Source organism: Pithys albifrons, chromosome 12, assembly GCF_047495875.1.
Source record: "Pithys albifrons albifrons isolate INPA30051 chromosome 12, PitAlb_v1, whole genome shotgun sequence".
NCBI lineage: Eukaryota > Metazoa > Chordata > Aves > Passeriformes > Thamnophilidae > Pithys > Pithys albifrons.
Window position 1 is genome coordinate 13,131,062 of NC_092469.1, and position 24,794 is coordinate 13,155,855.

At 40.0% G+C, this 24,794-nt stretch overlaps 1 protein-coding gene across 1 annotated transcript; it reads right to left on the reverse strand.

Moving 5' to 3' along the window:
- Positions 1-1,247: 1,247 nt before the first annotated feature.
- On the reverse strand, positions 1,248-24,153 carry MBTPS1 (membrane bound transcription factor peptidase, site 1). The gene is made up of 22 exons (XM_071567783.1): positions 23,666-24,153; positions 22,424-22,681; positions 21,797-22,000; positions 21,346-21,456; positions 20,055-20,164; positions 19,582-19,698; positions 18,510-18,577; positions 17,812-17,914; positions 16,926-17,077; positions 15,851-16,012; positions 15,188-15,332; positions 13,944-14,132; positions 13,223-13,395; positions 12,083-12,198; positions 10,030-10,186; positions 9,075-9,199; positions 8,581-8,658; positions 6,969-7,109; positions 4,496-4,627; positions 3,851-3,977; positions 3,048-3,178; positions 1,248-2,043 (listed from the first exon to the last, which is right to left on the reverse strand). The coding sequence occupies exons 1-22, from the start codon at positions 23,850-23,852 to the stop codon at positions 1,847-1,849; spliced, it is 3,183 nt and encodes a 1,060-aa protein (XP_071423884.1). The 5' UTR covers positions 23,853-24,153; the 3' UTR covers positions 1,248-1,846.
- Between the last annotated feature and the right edge of the window lie 641 nt (positions 24,154-24,794).

Below are 24,794 nucleotides of genomic sequence, written 5' to 3' on the forward strand. Positions count from 1 at the left end.
ATATGTGCCCTTCTGATCTCAGTAAGACGGATAAAGAGACTTTAATCAGCTGCTAGGCAGAATTATGGATGGCTAATTGTGCCTGCCACCTCCATTACATCTCTGCTGCCTATGGGGCTTATAATCACTTAGAAGGGCCCTTCCAGGCCTTCATTAGCAGCACACCAAAGGCTTTGGAAATAATTGGCCTCTATGACTTAGAAATTGGCCACTGGGCTGTAAAATACCACCAGCCACTGGGAAAGGCTCTTAATTTGGACTGGTGCTTTCATATAACTTGACTCTGGTTTCAAGGCTGCAGTAGAGCTATAATCTCTCATTAGTGCTGCAATGAGAGGAGCAAGCCTCCTCGTTAGCACTGACCTGAGCAGTGGCACCTTTCCAGTCTCCTTCTGATGGATCAGAGAAAACCAAAGCAAAGGGATGCAGCTCATCTCCCAGTATGGCAGAGCAGCCACAGGCAGTTTCTCTGCTCAGTGGCACTGGGCTCCCTTGCTTCCATTTCCCCCTCTTTCTCCCATTCATGTGGGTGCTCCAGCCCCTGGGCTGCAAGCTGTAACCTGAAGGTCCCTGTGGGTTGGCAGCTTTACTCGCTGCTGTGTCCCCTTGGAAAGTGGAAAAAGACTGTCAAAGGCACAAAAACTGACAGTCCCTGTTCTGGACAAATAAAAAGCTTGCCACAGTTACACTTCGCTACCTGCAATCCCTTCTTGAACTCTGGTCCTTGAGATTTCACACCTTTACAGAGATCTTTTGCAATCAGGGCAACTGTCACAGCTGCTGCTGGTTGGCCTACAAGGCACCCCAGTGCTACAGGTGTGATGGTGAAAACCCCTTCCCTGTAATCATGGGTCTGTTTGGAGAAGGAGGAGCAATGTGCTCTAGCCTCACTGAGATGGCACAAGCAGCCCAACCAGGGGACCATCTTCTCATCCCCAACAAGATTCCAACTACTGGCTTCAATGCCAAAGTTCAGTGCCTTCTCTGGCATGGTAACAGGACACTGCCTCTTCCAGTGCATCGTTGTCTTCAGAATAGACATGCTGGAAAAAGCCAACCACTCTCCAGGTTAGGGACAATGGGTTTTCCCAACCTTTTACCAGGATACTCATGCATTGGCAAACCCTGTCCACAGTCACGCCTTGAAAGGCTTGTCCCGGGCTACATGGAACAATATTCTTGCCTCTACTCAACAACTTGCTCTCTTTGACTACCAGTGGAAAGAGAAGCCACTTAGCACATTTTCTTTGCTTCATATAGATAACATATTTATTGAAAATCTGCTTCACCAACAACGGTGAAATCATGACCAAAAATTACAAAACATCATGATAGTTGGCTTTATAAAAATAAACTGCAGGAGTATGCCTCACTGATTTGTACTGGTCTCTCTCGTGTTATACTCTCCAGCATAATACCGTTCTAGAAAATTGCATTCCATCCAAAAAAATGCACTTGTTTTTTCTTAGCAGAGGTCCTTAAAGTGACTTTTCTCCCGCCCTCCCCAACAATAAATATAGAAAATAGCCTCTAAACAAATAAATTTTAGTTTGGTCAGCTTAAAAAAAAGGTCCATTTTCCCCCTCTTGGGATATGTAGTGACTAAGCAGCTATTTAAACAGTATTCAAGTCTTTGGTGACTTCAGCTGCTTAAAGCTGCAGTTTTATGTACAGATGATCAAATGAAGTCCTTTTTATTTCTCTCCAGAAGCCAAAGACTATGAGATGATGTCAGGTGCACATTACTAAACCATCAGTGCTGCATTTGCTTCACCTTCACTGGGAGCAATCAATCGCCCAGGAAAGCAACCGGTAAAAGGAGGTCATCTTTGGCAAGCCAGAGCTTTCACACAGAGGGTGTCTTTGGTGGATGAACCTGTTGCATAAGCTGCGGTCGCTTCACTCGTGGTTTCCGTCTCTTTGGCCTGCTCTTTGCTTTGTTGATCTGCACCACAAAGAACGCCAGAACTACCATGGCACCAAGGAAGGCAAACACTGGAATAGTCTGTCCCACATCCTGGTTGTACCGGCCAGGCATTATACCTAGAAAGGCAAAGAGGTTTGGAAGCAAGTACTTCCCACGTGAGCTACGATGCCTTTGTGGTGTTAATGCCACCTTCCAAAAGGACCCGACGCAACTCTTGTTCAAAGACCAAGCAGACATTAATCAGATTACATTTCAGACAGGCAGATTAACTGCTGCAGACCGATTAGTGAAAATAAGACAGGATGCTAACGCTACAGAAAAGCACCAGCACTTCCACCATGATCTATCTGGGCACACGAAAGTATAACCCACATTTCCTCTGTAACAACAATCTTCTGTTCTGCATTAGAAAAGAGATAAAGACGCTTGACCACAATCTTACTAAGTAATTGCTGTAACTCAAATCATGATGGAACAACAAAAGTGATCCCATGCTTGCCCTAGAGACCATGCATGGACACGGTGAGGAGGAGCTGTAAAAACAAAGCCTTCATTTTTACAGGTGTCCTTCGGTCTCGCAGCTCAGACTGGGAAATGAGACTTTCAAACTGCTTCTAGCTGAGTCTTCAGTGCCAAGCTTGTACAGAAGAGCAGCCCACCATTAGACTGAGAGCTGTTTTGAGTGCTTTACATCATTTGTTAGTGTAACAACTTGCTCAAGCCACCATTCTATCAAACTCTTCTGGACTCTGCTTTTGGGCATTCATAGATGGAACTTTACTTAGCAGTGGGTGTGAGGCCACGGATCCCAAGGACAGGGGCTGCTGCTAACAACCATCAGTCTGAACAGCACCAAAACAAATCTCAACCACACAAAATGCACCCACCAAAATCTTCTTCCCAGTATGTCATGACACTTTCTATTCAATAAACTCTTCATATGCAAAAATACTTTACATCTGTCAACCTTTTATAACACAGCCATACTATCATTTGCATGTCTTTCACAACAGAGAATAAACAGTGGCCTCTCATATGGCTGTGCTGTGTTTTGGGTTTTTTCAAACCTTATACAAAAACCACAACAAAACCTGCAATTTTCAAAATTTTCAATATTTACCTCCAGGAATGTCCCATGCTCCGCTTTCTCCAGGGGACAACGGTCTCACTTGGGGTCGGTTCTGTCGAAAACTGGGCAGTGCCACTTTATCAAGGTCAATTGACAGTAATTTTTGATGTTTCCAAAGGTTGCTAGAAAAAAATTTGAAGACAGAGGTGTCTGTTCACTTACTTCAGTAATGCAAGGAATTTTGTAGCAACATACAGAGAAAGTGACAGTGGAAACCTACATATAATTCACCAGTTTGGACCCAAATAATAATCTGATATATTCTTCAGGTTCTGCAGTTTGCAGGCCTCCAAACTGAAATTCAGACGCCACAGGGACACAACCTAGATGTGCAACTGTTTACTATCAACTCTGTTTCTTGCAAACAGACTACCAAAAGTAACCATCACCAGCTCAGCACACAAGTAAGGGCTGCATGCTGACGCACTTTGCTTTAAGTGGCTGACAAATGACACAACAAAGGCAGTGCTGAGCAAGCTGTCCAAGAAGCTGCTTTGGAAATTTCGAAGGCACACAGTGATGATGGGTTTAGGCAAGACCGTTCTCTCAAAGTTCGGATCATTCAATCACAACAGTGACTTGTGAAGCTATTTTTAAAATCCCACAGTTTTTAGTGTAGCTATTAGGTGAGTCAGAATTATTCACCAAAGAGGCATTTATCATTATTTCCTCTTTGCAATCTGGTAGTTCTCAAGGAAAGCTACTGCAGTTATCCCTTTCAAAAGCAGATGGAAGAAAATTTTTCAGCTGAACTCCAAAATGAGAATTCTTGTGTAAGAAAGATGTATGCTAACCTGGGGGCAGTTTCATTCAAAGGCTGTGGTTTGGCCCAGGACAGGTGAGGACAAGCAGGAAGGGACCGGGGTTTAGGGTCTCCCAAGTGAGCCTCAAGCACCTTTGAGTATCGATGCAAATGGTTACCTGCAACTCACAGCAGAGAGAGACTGGGTTACCAAAAGACAGGCAGGATAAGAGTTACCAACATTCCCCCCAGGCTAAAAAGTGCTGGGTAAAAACAAGAGCTGTTTAGTGACTATGACTCATAGCTAAATCTCAGTTAGTATTAACCAAAGGGTACCTCATAAAACAGTAAGAGTCTGCTCCTGCCATAGCACGTAATCCAAGTTTTGCTGGCAGCACATGAGATAAGGATGAATGCTTTATACCTACCTGCTCTATAGCCAGTAACTAGAATGCTCCCTAGCAGAACCAGGCAACTAAATGTTCCGGCTCTAAGAACAGAACACTGACTTTGGTCTAACAACAACTATATCATGACAAAACCTCACACTAAGTGCTCTCTTATAGTAAAACAACAGAACACTGCAGAGCTCACAACAAACTAACCTCACTGGCATATAACTCAAGGGGTCTGCCCGAGAATTCCTACCCTGCCAGCCCCTCAGTTGAGGGCTCTGCCTGATAATTAAGGCTCTCACCTTCCATCCGCTCCGGGAGAGAGTATCCTGCTCCTGACGGCGGCCGCTGCCTGTTTTCAGAATGGCTGAGACTTGGCGGCATCACCCCGTAAGAAGTGTACTGCAGGAGGGCATCCAGGAGCCAAAAGCAATCTGTGGATGTCACAGCCCCAAGCCCCAAAACAAGATATGCATTATGCCACATTTAAAATGGCTTATCTTTCTGTTAAGGTGGCTTTAATGACACTTAGAAGTACAATCTGGTTTTCTGGCTCTTGCTTTTCTCCTGAAGTTCTAGGCCTCATCTTTCAGAAAGAGGCAACTTTCCACACAGTATATCCAAACACAAAATTAACCTCTTCAGTTTTAAAATATACTCTCTTTTGTACCAAACTAGGGTCTTTAAGGGAGTAGGACATAAAACAGCAGGTCTTAAATACAGGAACTCCAGGTTCTGCAAGGCCATCCAAGTCCTGGCAAAAATTAGAAGGTTTTTCAGTGTGGGAACAGAGGAAGCTCAGAGCTTCTGGTATCATTTTTACAGCAAAATGGAGAACCAACTATGTTTCTGAAAGGACATAATAAATACCTTAAAAGTAAGAACAAGGTAGTGTTTTCAGTGCAAGGCTATGACTCATTTGCTTTCCCAAGCTTACAAAATAAATAAACAAAGGGGAAACATTCTGGCTACATCCCAGCTAACGCACAAGCAGAACACATGGCAGCTGTGGCACAGACCAGGCTGGGAACCAATGCCACAATATACCTGATGATGGTCTTCCTTTGCACTTGAGCAGCACATGATCCCTCATTTTGATGCTCTCCTGAATTACTACTACCTTAATCCAGAGCTACTCCTAACAAAGAAGCACTCCAGCTAGTTCACATCACAGGTCTCCAAAACTTCCTTTATCAGCTATTTCCACCACACAGCGAACTATTTTTCTCAGAACTTCTCCCCCCAGGAACAGTTGGCTGGGAATGGGAATTAATCTTCATAATCCTGGTGTCCCTTAAACCCTCACCTTTGATTTTTAAAAGAGGTCAATCAGATTTTAAGGATTTATATTCACAAATGCTAGGAATTTACCTCAGTTAAAGCCACCGATGTCTCTGCAGGAGACACAGCTCCTGGTTCACAATTTAAAAGCTAATTTTAAAGGATTTCTTTAGAGCCTTCCACTTTTTCTTGCTTCAGAGGTCACACTGAATTTAACAGCATTAGGGAGGTCACAAAGACTTATTTTCTATTACTTAATTTAAAGCTATGTGTCTCCTCTTATGCTTTGTGCTTTCAATAATCCACAGCAAGCACTAAGGCACTGACATGCAGGTGTTAGGGCAACTCACAGGAAGCAATCCAAAGAAAGGTAAGCAGAAACCAGAGAACTTTAAAAAAAAAACCCAAAATGTGTGGAGAGAAAGAAATGAACTACAGGTGGAGAGCTCCCTTAGGCAGTAGCTTCCTTTAAACTTTAATAAATTAGGCAAGGGATGGATTGCATAACCTAATATTTTAAAATGTCAGTGACAAAAGCTTAAAAAATTATAGATGTACTTTTCATCACAAAAGAAAAATCCAGTTCTGTTCAGTGGAAATGCAGAAAAAGACTTTGCATATTGGATTATCTTTGTCCCCTCAAGCCATAGATCTACCAGCTTGTGCTTTACACATCATGAGAAACCCAAGCAACCTTTTAAAAATTTGAAAAGTCAGATCAAACAAAGTGCTAGAAAAAAAGGTTTTATAAGAATCAACCACAGTGTGCAAGACCATGGCTTCTCTGGGAGTCACAGAAACCACACACACCCCCCCTCACACACAACTCACACACTTGCTACCTGGAGCTGCAAACAAACACTTTGACAACACAAATGGGAATTCCTACTTTCTGACATATTTTCAGCAGCTGGTTTGTGTTAAAGTAGAATAACCAGAAAATACTAATGCACAACTGAAATGCTAAACATTACCATAAATCCTCACAGGAAACATGGCAAAGGGAACAAGGCAGGCTGGTAAGCAAACTCAAAAAAATGAAATCCATTGTTCCATATTAATGTTCTGAAAATGGAATTAGGGAAAAAGTGAAGGGGTCCTCTAATGGCCTCTTCACAGATCAAATCAAGCACACATAACTGTTTGTGCTTTCTTTCTGTAAACAAAAACACCCCAAAAAGCAAAAAATCCCTCCAACCAACCTCCCCTTGCAAAAAACACCATCCCAAAATCAGCCTCCAAATCTTGTGGAACAATAAAATAAGGCATGGGGGAGAAACAGTTCCATCTATCAGAGGGTTATTTAATGTGGGGTGCTCTTTTGTTTAACTGAACCTTGCATCATTTCAGTAGAGCTCCTCAGAACTGAGATTAATCCCCACTAAGGAATATTTAGTCCCTAAAACCCAGCTATTTCTGATGGAGCTGTAAAAAGCCACAGGACAGTTGTCAGTTTAGGGCAGCAACTCCCCCTGTGTGCCAAAGCTTACACACCTTTCTGTCGATGGCTGTCGTCCAGGCAGTTGGAATCGCCGTACAAAACAATTCTGCCACCACCTTCGGAAGGAACTTGGTAAAGTCCCAAAATAGGGACATTTTCAATTACAGCAGTCTCCTGTTTTAAAACTTCAAGACCTAAAGCAAAGCACAAATAAATTTCATAGCCTGCAGAGCACCAACATCAATTTACCCCCAAGTCAACACAGCCTACATTGCAAACTGACAAACGTAGCTGTGCCACATCATGTCACACATTTTTACACAAAGTATTCAAAACCCCCAAGATGTTATGTTAAAAATGAAACTGCTCCAAGACCCTGGTTATAAAGTTTCCTACTGATAACAACATTTTTCTTTCTTTCCTGGAGAAGAAGAAAAGACCTCATAATCTGGGTTACCTTCAACAAGTTTAGATGAAAATTCTGGTATCCTCAGCAAAAGGCTTAAAGCCAAAATGTTCTGTTCTTTATGTTGTTTCAGTCCTTCTGCAGAATTCTACAGAGAGCTTCAGTTAAAGGTTTCCCACCTCTACCACCCATTTCAAAAAACAAAGACAGACAAGTCTCAAATTTGTATTTGAAATTTATTCCCCTTGCTTGACAGACTGTGTAGAAACAAACCAGAGTGCTCTTCTGCTTCATTAATTGCAATAAAAAGAATTCAACAGAAAAAGCAGGTCTAGCAGGCTACTTGTCAAATTGACACTCTGCCTTTCTCTCTCTCTCTCTCACATAAGGAAATGCCTAAGTCATGAGCATAAAGGATATTGTCTTTTCCTCCAAAGGCCCACATGGACATTCTCCTTACTGTTCCAGAAAATCTCTCCACTGCGTAATCACCTCCACTGCACATCATAAGTCAAAAATACAATGAACCCACTGATCTGCTCTGGCAGCTGCTGAGCTGTATCAGAACGTGCCTGGGCTCTCACACTCAAACCTGACCTGCAACACACTCACAGTTCTGGTCATTTGCTCCTGCACAGCACTTTCCAAAGGCTCATCAAATACAAGATTTTTTTTTAAACTTCCTGCTACCATTACAGTTCTACATTACCACCTCACAAATAAAAGGAAAAGCAAATGGATATGCACAGAGAACAGATCACTTAAGTCTGAGACCACAGGCCTCCTGTATGCATAAATTTTTCCCTTACAAGAGTCTAGCTCCTGTCTACTAAATTTTTCCTTACTTATACCCTTAGATCACCACAGCTAACACAACACTCTCGCCAAATATGGCTGTGATTAGGGAATATATTTCAGCAGCACTTGAAAGTTGTGAGAAACATGAACAAGTAACACAATTACACCGCCATCCCTTCCTCTCCAAAGATGCATGACACACGTGCATGTAGATGTGTTCAAATACAGCAATCACAACAGAACACTGGACACATACACTTGGATATTGTACTATATAACAATTGTGTACAGTCATGTTGCCTTTAGGCATCAGCTACATGTTCTAGGCAAAATAAAAAAATACCTACCTTGTCAATGTGGTTTAAATTCACTGGTTTTGACCTTTAGACTTCACAACTTGGCTTGGGCACCAACTCCAAAGTTCTACTTAAAACACATTAAAAAGACAAGGAAGCTCATACCTTGATCCTTAAAAGTCTGTGCAATGACAACACCATCTTCTGGAAACTTTGCAATACTGCACCCTGATGCATAATTCACTGAAAGACATCACAGAATTTCAGTTTAGAACAAAAATGACATTCCCTCCCTTCCCACCATGAAACAAGCCCAGAAGCAAACATTCCCAGGAACACTGCACTGAACTTGCATATTTTGACCCATGTGTGTATTTGCAGACAAAGCACTTCTCAGCACAGCTTTTCCACACTCAAGCTTTACACACTGTTTTCAAATCCTTCCACTTAGGCAATTGGCATTATCTTTTGTTTAAACTGAAAAGCTTAATCAAATACTATGAAAACATCTGCAAAGGAATTAACCACTTAAGCATCTTACGAGATCCTTTTCACTGAGTTTGAGTGGTTTCCTTCACTCTCACTCTACTTATACTTGGAGAAAACAAACTTCCAAACAACCCACTGTAGTCTGGTAGGCAATGGACTCCAGTACTCACTTTCATGACTTGCCATGGTAAAATCGCCTTCATACAGCCCATCACTGAAGGCCATATTCCAGACAGAAAGCAGATCATTGAGAGCTGGTATGTTAGCACCTCCAGTATCAGGCATCCACCACTGCCTGTAAAAATTACAGTGTGACACTCTTTACTAATATACAGAATATACTCCTAGAATTTGGGTAACAAAAGTTATATGTCTGCCTCATACAGATTTTTCCAAAATCACTTAGGTAATGACTACATCTCAAAGCCTTACTTAACTCCAGGGGCATGTGAGCAGCTCTCTCTCTTTGACATCAGTGCTTTTGAGTAAAAGTTAAGTAATAGTTATATAAAGTTCTCAGTGCACTTCAGTTGCATGGAAAACTTCAATTTGTTAGAAAGGACTTCAGTCTCGTGCTCTTTGTTTGGCTAAGCTGAGGCAAAAACAAGAGTCATGTAACCTGCTTCTCATTTCTCTAATGAATAAAAATGTCACTTGCTCACAAACTGCAGAACAGATCTTTTTAGCCAAAACAGGCTGACAACTCAGCAATTACTGACTGGTGATACTGATGTATTTTTTCTTTTATGATACATCGAATAATTTCAATACCAGGTGATACTGCTTGCAATGCACATTTTCTTTCTATTCTGCTCCCCTGACGAGAAAACACATCCATTTTTCTTTGTTTGCCGCTCTCCAATTTCTTATTTCTTTTCATTGTGAATGTTTTTCTTGGTTTTAAAAGATTACATTACCAAAGAGGCCTTCACAATCATATTAAAATAACTATCCTCCTTAAGCTGCAGCTTAAGGTCAGTTTTGCTCTTCAGATAGTTCTTTCTTATAGGTAGTATGCAAGTGCTGAATTACAGCATATCACATTTGGGATTCTTAGGGTAATACAAGCACAATGGCAGTTCTGTGGCCTTGCATTTCCTAAAGAACTGGGAAATAAATCAGTACCTTGTGTTTTCATCATAAAACTTGACTTTTCTCATCACAGATGTGTTGTACCAGTCACTAAAGACTATCAGTGAAAGTCCATTATCAACATCCCTCCTCAGCTTGGTGATCTCTTCAGGAAAATACTCTTCCTCACTGTCCACCATCAGTAAAGTCCCTGTGTGTAAAAGGAGCAACAGGAATTCAGCAGGCTGTTCACTATAATGTTATCACTATTCAGGCAACCCACACAAGCTCACATTTCAAACAATGCCTGGTCTGTGTGTCTTGCTCTGGCAGCTCACCTAATTAAGTCACATTTAAGGATGGAAAATACAAGACATTTTTATTAACAAACATATCCAAAAATTAGTTTGGCAGCACAGTGAGCTCTTAAGGAGTTACTTATGACTAGTGCTTTTGTGGTCTCATGAGCCAAATGTCTGTGTATGTCACGTGTATATTTTGCAGTTTGATCTCACCCAAATGGTCCACAAACAGAGCCAAACTGTGGCAGAACAGGACAATGAGGGGGAGTCACCACTGATCCAAACCAAAGTGCTAATGTAGATGTACCTTGGTTAGAAGCTTTTTTACTGCTACTGCTCTAAGAGGTATTCCACTCACTACTGCAGATTGGCAGCCAGATAGCAATTACACTGAAATGTGGTTTGAGTCACACCTTGAGAACTACATTTGCATTTTAGTAGACCTGACTAAAGTGCCAGTGCTACTGCCACTTTCATATAATCCTCTCCAAGCTCCTGTGAACATGCAAGTACAACCTTCTCTGCATCACTGAAAAAGACACAACCAGAAGAATATACTTGTATTCCTTGAAAACATGCTTATGGTTTTAGACTGCTTCTACTGCCAAGCCATTTTGCTTCTTCACTTTCTGATTGCCCACACAGGTGGTGGTGAAATTTTCATCTTCAGAGACAATAAAAATCCTGACAGAATGACACTCTGAGCAATCTGATAAACCACTGATACAGCTCCACGTCTCACAGTCCCTTGCAACCAAGCCAGTTCCACAAGTCCAGGCAGTCTGTGTTTGGAAAGCCTTCTGATAAAGATGCTGTAGAAACCACACTAATGACTTGAATGATGGAGCAGAGTGCACTCTCACCTAGAAAATACAGCCTCAGGAAAAGTGGCAGACTGACCACAGATAACTGAGTTTTCTTCCCCTCTCTTCTTGAGGAAGTTCTGGAAATTCTGGAAGCCCAAAAAAACTACTAATCAAACGAAGTAAAACAAAGTGGTGAATCAGAGGAGAGAGAATTCCCCTAATGCTGCTATCAACTACAAAACTAGTGGTCTCAGAAGCAAAACTGTTTTGCTACGTTTTCAAAGTCTGCCGTTTATGTATCCAGTTCCACATCCAGAACTCAAAAAGTAATAGTGAGATACACACTGAAGAATCAAGATAAACAAAAGAGTACTACTGACAACTGTTCCAGCATTGAAAACAGTCTGCTGAAGAACACTGCAGCCCAAAAGAGAAGAGGGTTAAACACAGGCATATGGGAGCAGCAGACAGCACAGAGCTTGGTTTATCCCTCCCTGTCCAATCTATCAAGTTTCCTTCCTGATGAACACAAACAAGCCACATTCTGCCTTGCTATTGCATATGGGGTTGGATGAATACGTTCCCCACTCTTTCATCTACCCAAGGATGACCAAAAAAAAAGAACCAGGATGAACACTTTGATTTTAGTCTGCTGAGCAGGACATGCTTCATTTTTGACTGTGCCAAGATCTTTTGGCAAATACAGTTCTGACTTTGTGGGACTGAATACAGAGGGGCTTTTAACCCTCCCAGGGGTTGGCTCTCCCTGTCCTTTTTTCACAATAAGGACAGAGAACTGCACTAACTCTACCAGACTCAAAAGCAAGCTTTTCCATAACTAAATATCAGCACATAAATAATAAATACACTCACTGTCATAATATTTTTCTACTGCCATGAGAATTTTTATTTGCACACCCACATTTTAGGTCTTCCAAAAAACAGGCTACTTAGGAAGAATGTAACAGTAAGGAGAACATGCAATTAACTCCTGCTTACCATACTGACTCGCATCAAAACATGTAAACGGGGAACCAAGAACCTCCACAAAGTACCCCATGCTCCTCAGGTGCTGGTACATGTCCCTGAAGTTTGTGTGGATATGGTCACCATTCCTTAGAAAGAGAAGAGTGTTGAAGACCTTTAAATCTGGCATGCAGAAATCTGATTTCCACCTTTCTTATTTTCTGAAATCCTGTCCACCTGCTGGTTTTGCATGCTTCAAGCAGCTCTCCAAAAGCCTATATCCTGGTCACTGACCCAAGGAATCCTCACTGAGACACTGTTACTTGACTTTTCCTACAGATGCTTCCTCCCCCATCTATCAAAGGTAACAGGTCAGCCAAGCCTTTCCCTGCTCCAAAGAAGTCTCCCTCAACAGACAAGGGGTCTGTTCTCTAGGATTCAGTCTTTTAAATTCTCCTATTTGTTTGATAAGTGAATGCTGAAGCAGCTAATAAAGTGCCCTTCCTTAACTTCCTGGGAGAAATCAGGGCAGAAGAGCGAAACAAAAATCTCATTATCTTAAATGTGCATTTTCAAGCTTTTCTAAAATAAACAAAAAATAAATGGCAGAGGAACTGGACTTCACGCAGAGAATCTATGAGATTCACAGTGAAGTCATTTTATTACACATAGCACACAGTTTATGTATGGTTAGAACTACGGCTTATTGGCTAAAAAGAGTTACACAACACCATGCTAGAAACTTCAATTGGTTAGAACCCATTACCCCACAAGTCCTATGTTTATAGTAACTTATCCTAAATGTTTTCAAGAACCTCTCCAGTGTGCTGTGAGAAACCTGAGAAGCTCCCATGAGAAACTAACTCCTCCTAACAGCTGTGACTTGTTTATTCTTAGCTGCCTTCAGTCTCACAGGGTCTTCTATAGATCCAAATTGCTCACTTTTGATTTTACTGTAACTACACTTTTCATTTCATGTGAATAAAACCATAGAGCACAAAGAACGATCCCACACCAAAAGCATACAGAGTCCAAGTGCTTTTCATGGATTCCTCAGAAGAGATAATCCCATGACACACTAAACAAGGCCTGAGCTCTCTGGCATTCAGTAAAGCTATCTCAGATCATTAACACATCAAGAAATACTGATTTAATAGAACCTGAAATAAATACCAATCTAATGGGTCATTCTTCATCCTCAAATTATCCCTGGGGAAGTATCCTGGTGGGTAACGGAGATTATGGTATTGATCCCAAAGGACTCGCTTACTACGAGGTGGAGTAGGAATAATCTTCACTTTTATTGGAAGCTTCACCGTTGAAGTCTGCTCTGCACCATTCTTAGACTGAAAGACAGAACAAATGACAGTGTAAGAGACCAGAAAAATGGAAGTACCAAAACTACTTTCAGTCACCAGTACCAGCTCCAGAGACAAAGAGATGACTTTTGACTTAAATCACCACAGCACCTTTTTCTGCACTCAACAGTTTGTATTTACACTCAGAATGTAAAATACTTAACAAATGTTGCAACTGTGATTTGGTTCAACAGTTCAAAACCTTAAAAGCTTCTTAGGAACAATTAAAACATGGCTCTAGAAGAAACATATTTGAGTAACCTTTTCCAAAACAGACTAAAATTTACAATAAACAAATGAAATTAAGAAGTTGGTCTCAAGGAGAGGTTTCCTGATTCCAAATTTTATTCAATTTGCAAATAATCCTACTCTCAACTATAAAGATAATTATTTGTACTCTTCAATTTCCTGACCCTAATCTAACTTATGCTTCAAAATACAGGGCCGGAGAAAATGCTTAAAAACAAGGTATTTGTCTATCAGGAAGCAGTTTTAATAATTCCTAAGCCAGAAAATCTCAAATACATAGAACTTACCTCATTTTCTGCAGGGGACGAAACTGTGATCATAACATGACCCTGAGCAACGCCTTCCCAAGATGCTGCTTTCTTTGCTACAGAGATGGAAATTGCCAAGTATCCAGACCAAGGCCACAATACAGGGGAATAGGAGAAAGCCACTTCGATGTTATCCCCATTTTGGGGGAGATAGGGTTGCCAGTCTGGCTGCAAAATGAAGAGCACAGAACACTGGAAACACAGTATTTGCAGTCACTAATTTCTGCACACAGAGCTTTCTTCCTCTGCACAAAGGAGTAACAAATATTAGCTCTTCTGAAGATTATGTCGAATTTAAAAATGCCCACAAATCTCAAAAGGTTGGTGTTGTGTCAGTGAGTCAACCCAACAGTGACAGCCCTCCTGACCCAGACCAGAGGCTTTTCAGAGGCAGGACTGTGAGAGGCCACCTGAACAGTTCACTGCCAAGGGAACTTGCTGTTAAGGTTTGGTGCATAAATTTATTGGTAAGAACATAAAATTTCCTTTTGGTAACAAAGAGAGCTAACAGTGTAACAGGCACAGGCAAATTACATCAGCTGTGTGTGAGTATTACCATAAGCTGATGATCTTGAGTAAGAGATCCAAAGCCCTTTAATCTAAGTTTGACTCTAAAACACACCTTAGGATTCACCCTAAAATGTTGAAATTAGGCTCATTTACATTGGCTAGAATTACACAACAGGTGTCTTATTTAACATGCCTCAATTCCCAAATCTAGTCTACATTTAAACTGACTTAACTAAAAGCCTCTCTAGCTAACAAACATGCTCAACATCACTGGTGTGAAAGAACAGGTTTTGCAGCAGAGCTTGGTTAAGTTGATACATTCAGGTCACTCTGATCCATGGAAGAGGGATAATTCATAGTGTGAGGATTCTTTACTGAGATCATTTATGATTCAGATTAAAAAAAAAAGGAGGAAAGTCTATGCAAAAGATTTTAAATGCTGTTAGAGAATACAAAGAAATCTCTAAGTCCATCTCAATTCAAACTGATTTTACAAAGATAAAACATTACGTGTTTCTGAAACCAATGCACTCCTTGAAAACTTGTAGCCAGGTCGTGTTGACAAATCAACCAGTCTGGGTGTGCCCTTTAATCAAACATCTCTTGTTCTCAGCAGTGACATTTGTTCTAGGAAATTCACAGCTAAAGCAGTATTTTCTGGGAAGTTTTTAGCAACATTAACAGTCAGAACTTAGAACAGTATTAATACTTACCTTGTCTACAATTCTCCCAGTGACTCCCATACCATTAAGGATGGTAACATTGACAATAGTTGGCATCCCTCCATAATAAATGGGCTGAGAACAATAGGGCCACATATAGGGGCATTCAGTCAAGTCAATATAGCTTGGACTCAAACTACAGCAGGGCAGAGGAGGAAAGATTCGAAGAAAAAAAAATATCAATAAACAGAAGAAGGATATGCCACTGCACATAACTATGAAAAAACTACAGATAAACCATGCCAATCACAGTTACCAGCTCTCATCTCACTTCCAGATCTACCTCAAAATCTTCTTCCCTCCCTCTCTGATTTTTTTTTCTAAATTTTAAGTTTTGTGATTTTCCCACACAGAAAATCAAAAGTTAAAACTTAAGTACTTTTCCACTGTGTTCTAGGCTACATTATTCATAACATCCAAGGCTATAGAGAAGATAAATCACTCCCTACACTGCTATAACTTAGGCAGAAAATACTTTTGACTTTTCATCCATTCTCTTCTCAAAATTTATGTTTCAGGATTACCTAAGATCCATGCAAGTTCTTGTTGTTGCACAAGCACAGATTGCTCAACTGAGTTACGCATGCACCACCTGCTCTCTTTAAAAAGAACAGATTGTAGTGTACCATTGATTAATTAAGGATTAAAATTAACCTGGCCTGTGGTTTATAGCTGTTGAGGATCTGATAAGCTCTCAGAAGATCCAATTTGCCATGTCCTTGTTCAAACATGTTGACTCCAGGAAGCCTACGCGCTGACGCAATAAGTGCCTGCTTCATACTCGCTGGATTCACCATTTCACGCTTCTGAACTGTGCTGGAATAGGAAATAATAGATCACATTAGGTGGCCTTTATTCTGCTAGCCTTCTGCTAGTTTTCTGCTAGCCTTGTTTAATGTTCTGCCTTAACAGTCATTTGATGTAAAGAAAATCCAATTAAAAAGATCCATTTATTGTAACATCTTCTGTTCTAATAGGTCTGTTACTGCTTGATTTTTCACTGATACAGATGTTGAAGAGTGACAAGGTTCTGATACATTTCTCTTGAAAACTAATAATACTCGATTTTTTCTTACTGTGTGCTGCATGACCAGCAGTCATTACAATCAGGGTAGTATCTTTATATGCTAAATAAAATATTCTGTCTTCAGAGGGAGGAAAATAGCTTTGCTGCTCAAAGAAAAATACGATGATGACTTTGAATTTCTGGTATGCTTCTCAAATAAAGGTTCTTTTTATCCTTATGTAGCTATGACAAACACAAAGGACACACTTGCAATTCCCACCTTCAAGTTCTTTCATCTGCAACAGCTGATTTACACAACTGGGAAACAGCTATAAAACCCTACCCATAAAATCCTATAAAATTTACAAGCATACAGACAATTATAGGTTATAGGTGCCTACTTTGAGCACCTGCTCTTCCATAACACAATTGATAAAAGCTCAGCAATTCCAAATGGTTAGAAAATGGGACAGAATTGCTTTGCAGTACTATTCTTTCTAGTTATATTCTCAAATATGCAACTATTATTCAAAACAGTTTTCAAGTTTTTTCCCAGGAAACTCAAAGGTAGCCAGACAAGAAAATGTGTCAGGCAGAACAATAGTGATTTTATAGTCCAAGTTTGTTTTCCTACACTGTAATTTAGTTTAATTGGTGCATTCCTTTATACAGCATTTTATGACTCTCCTGACAGGTATCTTTTTAGAGATTCTTATTTCTTACCTCACTAACAAAGTAACAGCACCTGCCACCACAGGAGATGCCACACTTGTCCCGGAGAGAGAGCGGCATCCACCTTTCATACCAGAACCTCTCACCCCAGAGCCGTAAGTCACAATGTCAGGCTTAACTCTACCGTAACCTCCAGGCAGCTCCTGGGAAACAGAACAGACGGGTTGTTGCCCTAATGCATAATGAACACTGGCTGCTTCATTTGGACACTTCCAGTAACTGCAGGTCATTCAGAAGTAAAATTATCATCTGAATTAGCTGAGGTTCAGCATCACAGAATAGCAACTCACCTGAAGAAAGACTCACGCTGTTTAGGACAAGTTCTCAACATTTCAACGTTACAGCTGATTAGTATGAGAGCATGAAACTACTGACAGAATGAGAACCATGCAACTACCTGGCTACACAAACAACACCATGGGATATTCCCCTTAATCAAGATCACGGTGCGGGCTCATCTGAAATCATGTGTGCAGTAACCATGACCTCAGTTCCACAGGTAAGTAAGTGCAATGTTACATGGAGCATCTGGAAATCCTAGGACTTTTAAACTAAAGGACAAGGGCAGGCCTTCATGTTTACAGACTTCACCACAAAGCCAAGAGCTCACCATCAATCAAAAGGAACTGGGTACTTTAGAAATTTATCAAAAAGGTCCATAGGGATCAGGACTAATAATGAGAAACCATGCAAAGAACATTAAGCTTCTTGCATAAAAACTTACAATCTCTAACTAATTCTGACACCTGATGAAATCTTTTCTCATTGGTTCTCCAACACATGCCATCTGCAAAGGATTACTCCTTTGAAAAAGGCTGCCTTTCCAAGGCCTTTATTTTGGCTGCAAATGTGGCTGGCCATGGTCAAAGTATCTTACCCAAGTGGTCATTCCTCTAGATGAAAAGCGAGCTATATTATCTTCAAAGTCAATGCCACCTACTCCAATCACATCCATCTGGTCAGCAGGATTATTGAGAGTCCTAAAACAAGTTGGGAGATAGGAAGAAAAAAAATAAAACAATGCCCAAAAACCAAGAGACAGTTTTAAGTTTATCTTGGTAACATGCATCCCGGGGCAGATGTTTGCCAGATACTCCTTTTACGCTCCACAGAAACAAATTTTGGACCCAACTGATACAGTTATACTTTACAAATGAGAGCAACTTACCAGGCAGTTACTAACTCAGTAACTACTAAACCACATACCCTAAAGACAAAACAAAATCTATTTTTAGGTGTCTATTTTAGAAATACACCACAAATTGTCGTGGCTTGATCCCTTCTATATTCTTTAAGTTCGAGGTCAGTATCCAAAGATGTCTGTTCACACTAACAGGGAAATGTCAGCTAAAAGCACTGCCATTCCTCTTTTACTGACCTTCCACTGTTTCAATAAGAATATTTAACTAAGTACTTCACAACATGCAAGTATTAAGGACACTGAAAACAGTTTGAGTCACTTTCAATAAACAGATTACAGAAAAAAGGAGGGAAAACTTCCTGAGCAAGCACAACTACTTCCAAAACCATGTAACAACATACTTGGTTTTCTTTGAAGTGGTCACTGAAACTTACCCATATAAAGGGCCATCGTTGCCAATAGCAGAGACCATGATGACGTTGTTTGCAGTCAGTTCCCAAACCTACAAAAAATAATGTTTACCACAAGGCTCTACCACCAAAAAAGACTTTTCTAACACACATATAACTACATGGGGCCTGACATAAATGAAGGATTAGTCCATCAACTCTTTTTGAGACACAAAATACATCTCACTGTAGGTCCAGTATTAAGCTCTGAATTTTCCTAAGATTATGTGACCAATAATCCAGCCTCAACAACAACACTGCTGACAGAACCTTTTTGTCTTTCAGCAAAGGAAAAACTCCTGTCCATAACAAAGCAGTCCAGATGCCAAAGTCACGTAGTTATTATGAATCCCCTCTGGCAGTATTCTGGGGAGTACAGTGAAGTAATCGTCAAACTAAATTTTAATGCAGGTTACCATAAAAAACTAAGAAATAATTTGTACGACCCAAACCAGTTAATTACCCTTTACAAAGATTGTAACCTTTTAAAAAAAGTAAATTAATCCACTTCATGCTTTTGAAGACTAGACCAACAATTTAGGGAACCATGACATTTACAAACACAAAAACCTAATTCCATCTTAACCTGAAACAAATCTCTTGCCACACAGCTGAATCAACTACCTGTACCTTGTTACCTATTTATTCTTAAACAAATTCATTCAAGAAATTCACTAAATTCATGCTATAATTTACCATGAAATAAATTAACCATGCAGAAATTTTAAAAAATCAAACAAGGGTGGATTTCAGTTAAGCATCTTCTTCAAATGTCCTCTTAGTTTCTGCTTGGGAGCAACTTCCCAGAAGTGAATAGAGCATTTTGTAAAAGAGCATCTTCCATGGCTCTGTGAACATCTGGGTTGCACTTGGGTTTTTTGAAATCCATTCCTTAAATATATTCCTACAAGTCTGTACACTGTGAAAAATTTCTCTCAGCAAATGAGACTCCACAGAAACCCCATCTGCAGGACCAGATGCAAATAAACAGCCCTGCAAGTCCAGCATTTGTGTGAGCGACACAAACACCAAGACCACTTCATTTCCCCGTACTAACTTTGTCAACAAACGGATGATCCATGAAGTCTGGCCCACCAATACTGAGATTCAATACATCTATCTTCTTTAAAATTGCATAATTAAAGGCATCCAGAAACCAAGATGTATATGAGACCTATGTAAAGAAAGAAGAAAAAGTTATCATTAAAGAACCCCAGTGATTCCAAGACAATACAGACTTCAAAGACAAACCAGAAACACCACCAAAGTCACAATGGTCTCCTTATAGTTCTAGTGCTCAGTACTTTTGAGTAATTGCTCTAACACTACACAGATCAGATTTCCACAAATTACTTCTGAAAAATGTACCAGATTTGGAAACAGTAAGAAATTCTGTGGCAAGTCTCTTGCAAATATCTCCATATTTCCTACTTAGCAATGTCTACATTTACGAGTGCAGGCAATATTCCCAAAGGATTGAAACAGCATTAACCTGGAAAGGCAGAAATTGAAACACATGTAAACAGGTACCTGATTATTGGTGAACACTCTAAAAATGTGCAGTTCTGCATTTGGAGCAAATCCCTGGCATTCTCTCATGCTGGCTATCACACCTGCTACAAAAGTGCCATGGCCTAAACCTGTCACCAGCAGAAGGAAACAAAGTAAGATGTTAGAAGACAAACATTTTCAAAGATTTGTAGTGCTAAAAAAAATTTTGTAGTGTAGCAAAAATCACATCAATTTATCACACTTTACAACAAACCACAAACACTGGGTTCAGTCCCAGTCTTTTTGAATCTTATTTTGCTACCAGGTTCAGAAGGGACAGAATTTGCAGCCTTGTGTAGCCAGAAAACCAGCTGATGAAACTTGAGTGATACACTCTCCAGTCCATCCACTCCTAGTTGCTGCCAATGAAATCATGATGGAAAAACAGGATTTTGGAAAATGCAACTCACAAAGACAATGAAGTTAAATGTAAACTTCTTAAAAATTTTTATCCTGACTCTGCAATAACCATATTTTGTTAAGTATGAATAATGAGATGCAAAAACACCTTTTTATTTTCTCTCCTCAAAAAATAATTTAGCTTTTGCTTTATTGAGCTGCCTACACTTTATTTTTGTACTCCAAATCTGCCTGTCCAGCACCTGTCTGGGCACAGAATAGAGCTATCAAAAGCAGGTGCTGCAATGTAAAGAAATAATACATGTGATAAAACTATGGAGGTGCACACAAGATTGAGCAATGTAAGCATCTACTTTGAACTCCAAAGATTAAATTGCCAACTGAATCACTGACCCAAACTGTATGAAGTTAATAAGCTGTGAAAGAACACAGTCAGGGCAAGTAAGGGATGACATATGAAAAAGGAACACAAACACACTGCAGAAAATAAAAAGTTCAATTATATAGAATAGAAAAACTTTCCATGAAGGTGCCAAAACTCAGATCAACTTACAACTGCACAATAAAGAAGGTAAATGCTCTCCCTCATAATAATAGGTATGGAAATATGTGTGCATTGTGCAACAGCAACATAAAAAGGAGTAGGAAAGAAAACAGTTTTGTGGGGTTTGCTTTCACTGCCACCTGCTCTGACAAGATTTATACCTGCACAGGATCTTTTTACCTTGACATTTATCAACAGTCGATGAGCATCACATATGATTCAATGGAGACTCATACAACACCCTTCTAGAACCTTAACACCCTTTGCTGAATTTGGTATAACTACAAAGTGCTCAGAACACTGCAAAATTTGGCAGCACAAACACTCCAGTGTCAAGAATAGCTGGAAAACAGCACATTAACTCACCGTCATCCAAGGTTCTCTCATTAGTCCAGTTTGTTCTCTCCTTTACATTTTTGAAATGTGGATGTTTCTCACTCAGACCAGTGTCAAACACTGCTACTCTTACACCAGCACCTATTAATAGAAAAGCATCATTTTTTCTGATTCAGCTCCATAGTAAATCTATTCTGTCAAGTAAAGAGAACTTTTGTTTAATGTAGCATGTGATTTACAATCTCAGTAAGTTACAGACCTTAAATAAACTCATACTCCTATTCAGAAATTCAGATCATAAATATGACCAATTTCTCCTAAATGTGGTCCACACACAGACATGCATTTCAAACTAAATTACTTCTCAATCTTTCCAGATCTGGCATCCAATGAGAGATTAACATGCGAGTCAATTAGCCTCTCCTTACACAGCAGTTGTTTTTCCAACATTATTGCTCTAATCCAACAAACAGCAGCATACCTGTGTAACCCATCTGCCAGAGGACATCAGCCTGCAGGGTCTGAGCAACTTGGCGAGGGATCGCTCTCAGCAGGCGCCTGCTGGAGTGTCTCCCTGTTGCATGCCAGAAGCCAGAACCTAAAGAAAGGCTTGCTCTCCTCAAGGGGCGGGATGACTGCCACTTTTGAGTCCATCTGGTTTCATTGCAGTGCAGCATTGGATCAGCTACGTAGCATTAGGATGAAAAAAAAAACAGTATAAGGAAAACTGCAAAAAAATTGATTTTTATGCAAATATACAGATCATGTTGCTATAACAAAAGTTTTAGACTAATGAGTACCCATTTTTCTCTAATCAAAATCAGTGAAAACTTCTGGTTTATCTGCTAGGGATACAGAGGCCCATAGTCTCAGGTAACTGACTGCTGCAAGGGAAACGTTTCTGCATTGCAGATGGAATCACTGCCATGCTTTAGCAAAGGTATGACCAGAACCCAATAATTTTCCAAGCAAAACAATAGATTTCTATAAGTTAAAGAAAAACTGCAAGGCACTTCTCTTTTCTGTAATGCTCAGCTGATGGTTTGAAATAAGGCTGAGAACACTTTTCTAAAGCAGATCTCATGAAACAACATGGAAAATTACTTACACTCCAAATATTTGAGTGATCGAAAGACCTTTCGCTGAGGTGTTACACGTTTGATGTTTGGATGATCCTCCAGTGTGAGCACTCCATCCTTCTGTTTCTCATTGATCTGAATAACTTCAAAATCACTAGGATAGTCACTGGCTGGGTTGTTGCGAGGTACAATCCTCCAGTTCTCAATGTCACTACTTTTTAGCGCACTTGAAATAAATTTACTTCTAGCTTTAGCTGTGAAGTATCCATTAAAAGCCACAATATACTCTGAAAGAAGAGCACAACTTATCAGCACTGCTGTTTAAGTAGCTCACTGCACACATTCACATCACAAAGTCTGAGTTTTCCTTAATTCAGAACAAATAATCACAATTTGAGGCACTTTTCTGTTGCTTTTAGAAATCTGCCATTTATTTCTGCGCTACATAATGGGAAGGAGTGGGGGGGTGTTGCATCAAGAAATCTATAAAATATGACAAAAACTTTTGAAAGGAAGGTAGAATTCTAAGAATCATTGAAAGATGAGAAGATGTGAGAGGAGCAGGGGAGAGAGAACAGACCGACAGTTACATCCAGCAGTACAAACTTATATGCCAATTCAGTGTGTTCCTTAACAGGTATGGTTTAGAACTCTGCATGGTACTGAATTTTAGTGCAAATTACTGACACCAACTGCTACAGGCACAGAAAACGAAGCCAATCCCAAGAGTCCAGTCCCTGATCTGCATCAGTAATCTGTGAGTGAGCTCAGACCCAGCACACACCACCAGACTCACCAACCACAGACAGTGTATCTGCCTCACTTTGCCCTTCATCTGCTCCCTTCACAATTAACTGCAATTTTTCCATGCCGGCGTTATCCAAACTTTTTCTTTAACAAATCCACAGAGAATTCTTGCCTTTCTCATCCTTCAAGGCCCACTCGTGTGGTTACATTTCATAAAAGAGTCTCAACCACACCACCAGGTCAAAACAAACCATTACTAAACACACCAAACTTGCCCATCTGAGCCTTCACACTCCCATTTCCACTTTTAACATCCTCTTTCTTTTCCTCTCCCTTCTGCTGTTCTTTGAACACTCTCTCCAAATAAACAAAGAACCTTCAAAAAAGTGTTTCTCTTTTTGAATATAAAGAATTTAGATTACTCTTCTACAGAAACCCTGAATGTTACAACTGCACAAACACCACAAATCAGTAACATGCACTTAAACTTCACATGGATTTTTTTTACTGCTTGACTTTATTACCATGCTCCACGACTGTTGAAGTGAACTCCACTTTCAGAGTAAGGCGAGAACATCCAGGACAAATGTGAGCATCATGAGAGGAATTCCCTAGTCTGGTACCAAAGTGTTTCTTGCCACAGAGTAAAATAACAACCAGAACAAACCAGATGTTTGCAAACTTCATGGTCATAGAAGAAAATGGTTTCATTCCAAAAATTCCATATATTCAAATCACAATTTTCTTCTTTATAAACTAGTTCATTTTTGTTTCAGTAAACATTGTTTTCACTGTGCTGATCAACTGGATATTCTTAAAGCTGTGTCCAGAATAAGTAGAGATTTCATGGTCTTTTCAGTTCAAGCCTAATGAACAGGCTCATTTCTTTCTACGCTTCTTCTCCATTTTGTCTTAAGCGATTTGGTCACTCGGGATGTGGTCGCTGAGTCCTGTACTCCATTTCTGAGGGCAAAGTTAACTCCCTAGAAGAACTAGCAAAGCTGATTGCAAGCCAACCTGTAAGGCAGGGAAATACAGAAAATCATTAGAATCATGTTTGTTCAACTGCATAGTCTGAAAAATCTAAAAAAACCCACCCAACACCCTTGGTAGGTAATCTTAGAAATAAGAAGAACAAATGTTCATATTTTATTTAATAATTTTTCAGCAATACTCAAGTCCCTCCCTTGCTCAGACCAGAGCAGATGTGGAACCCTCGGGTGTTAAGCTGACAACAGAACAGTCAACAGTGACAACCCAATTCAACCACACTTTGTAGAAGAGGAGAAAAGACACAGAAACTACATACAAGTCCCATGGCAAGAAAAAAGTAAAGTGCAAAACAAAATATCAGCATGATAAATGCATCCATGGCCATTTAAAAAATGCACAGTGGGGGGTTTTTTCTATACTTTTTTCTCAAACTTGCAGTCCCTGTGCTTGAATATCGGCATGAAAAAAGTATTTCAAATTTTTCTGAGCTGGGACGTTACTACAACATGAGCACTGATTACAGAATGCAATAATGTGAAGTTAAATTAACCCGTTGAAAGTGTTTTCCACATGGAGGGACAGTCTCTTCCCTGTATGTTCCAAAGTGCATAATGCACTCAAGAAAAATTGCAGTGCTGTACTCTTTTAAATTCCAAACAC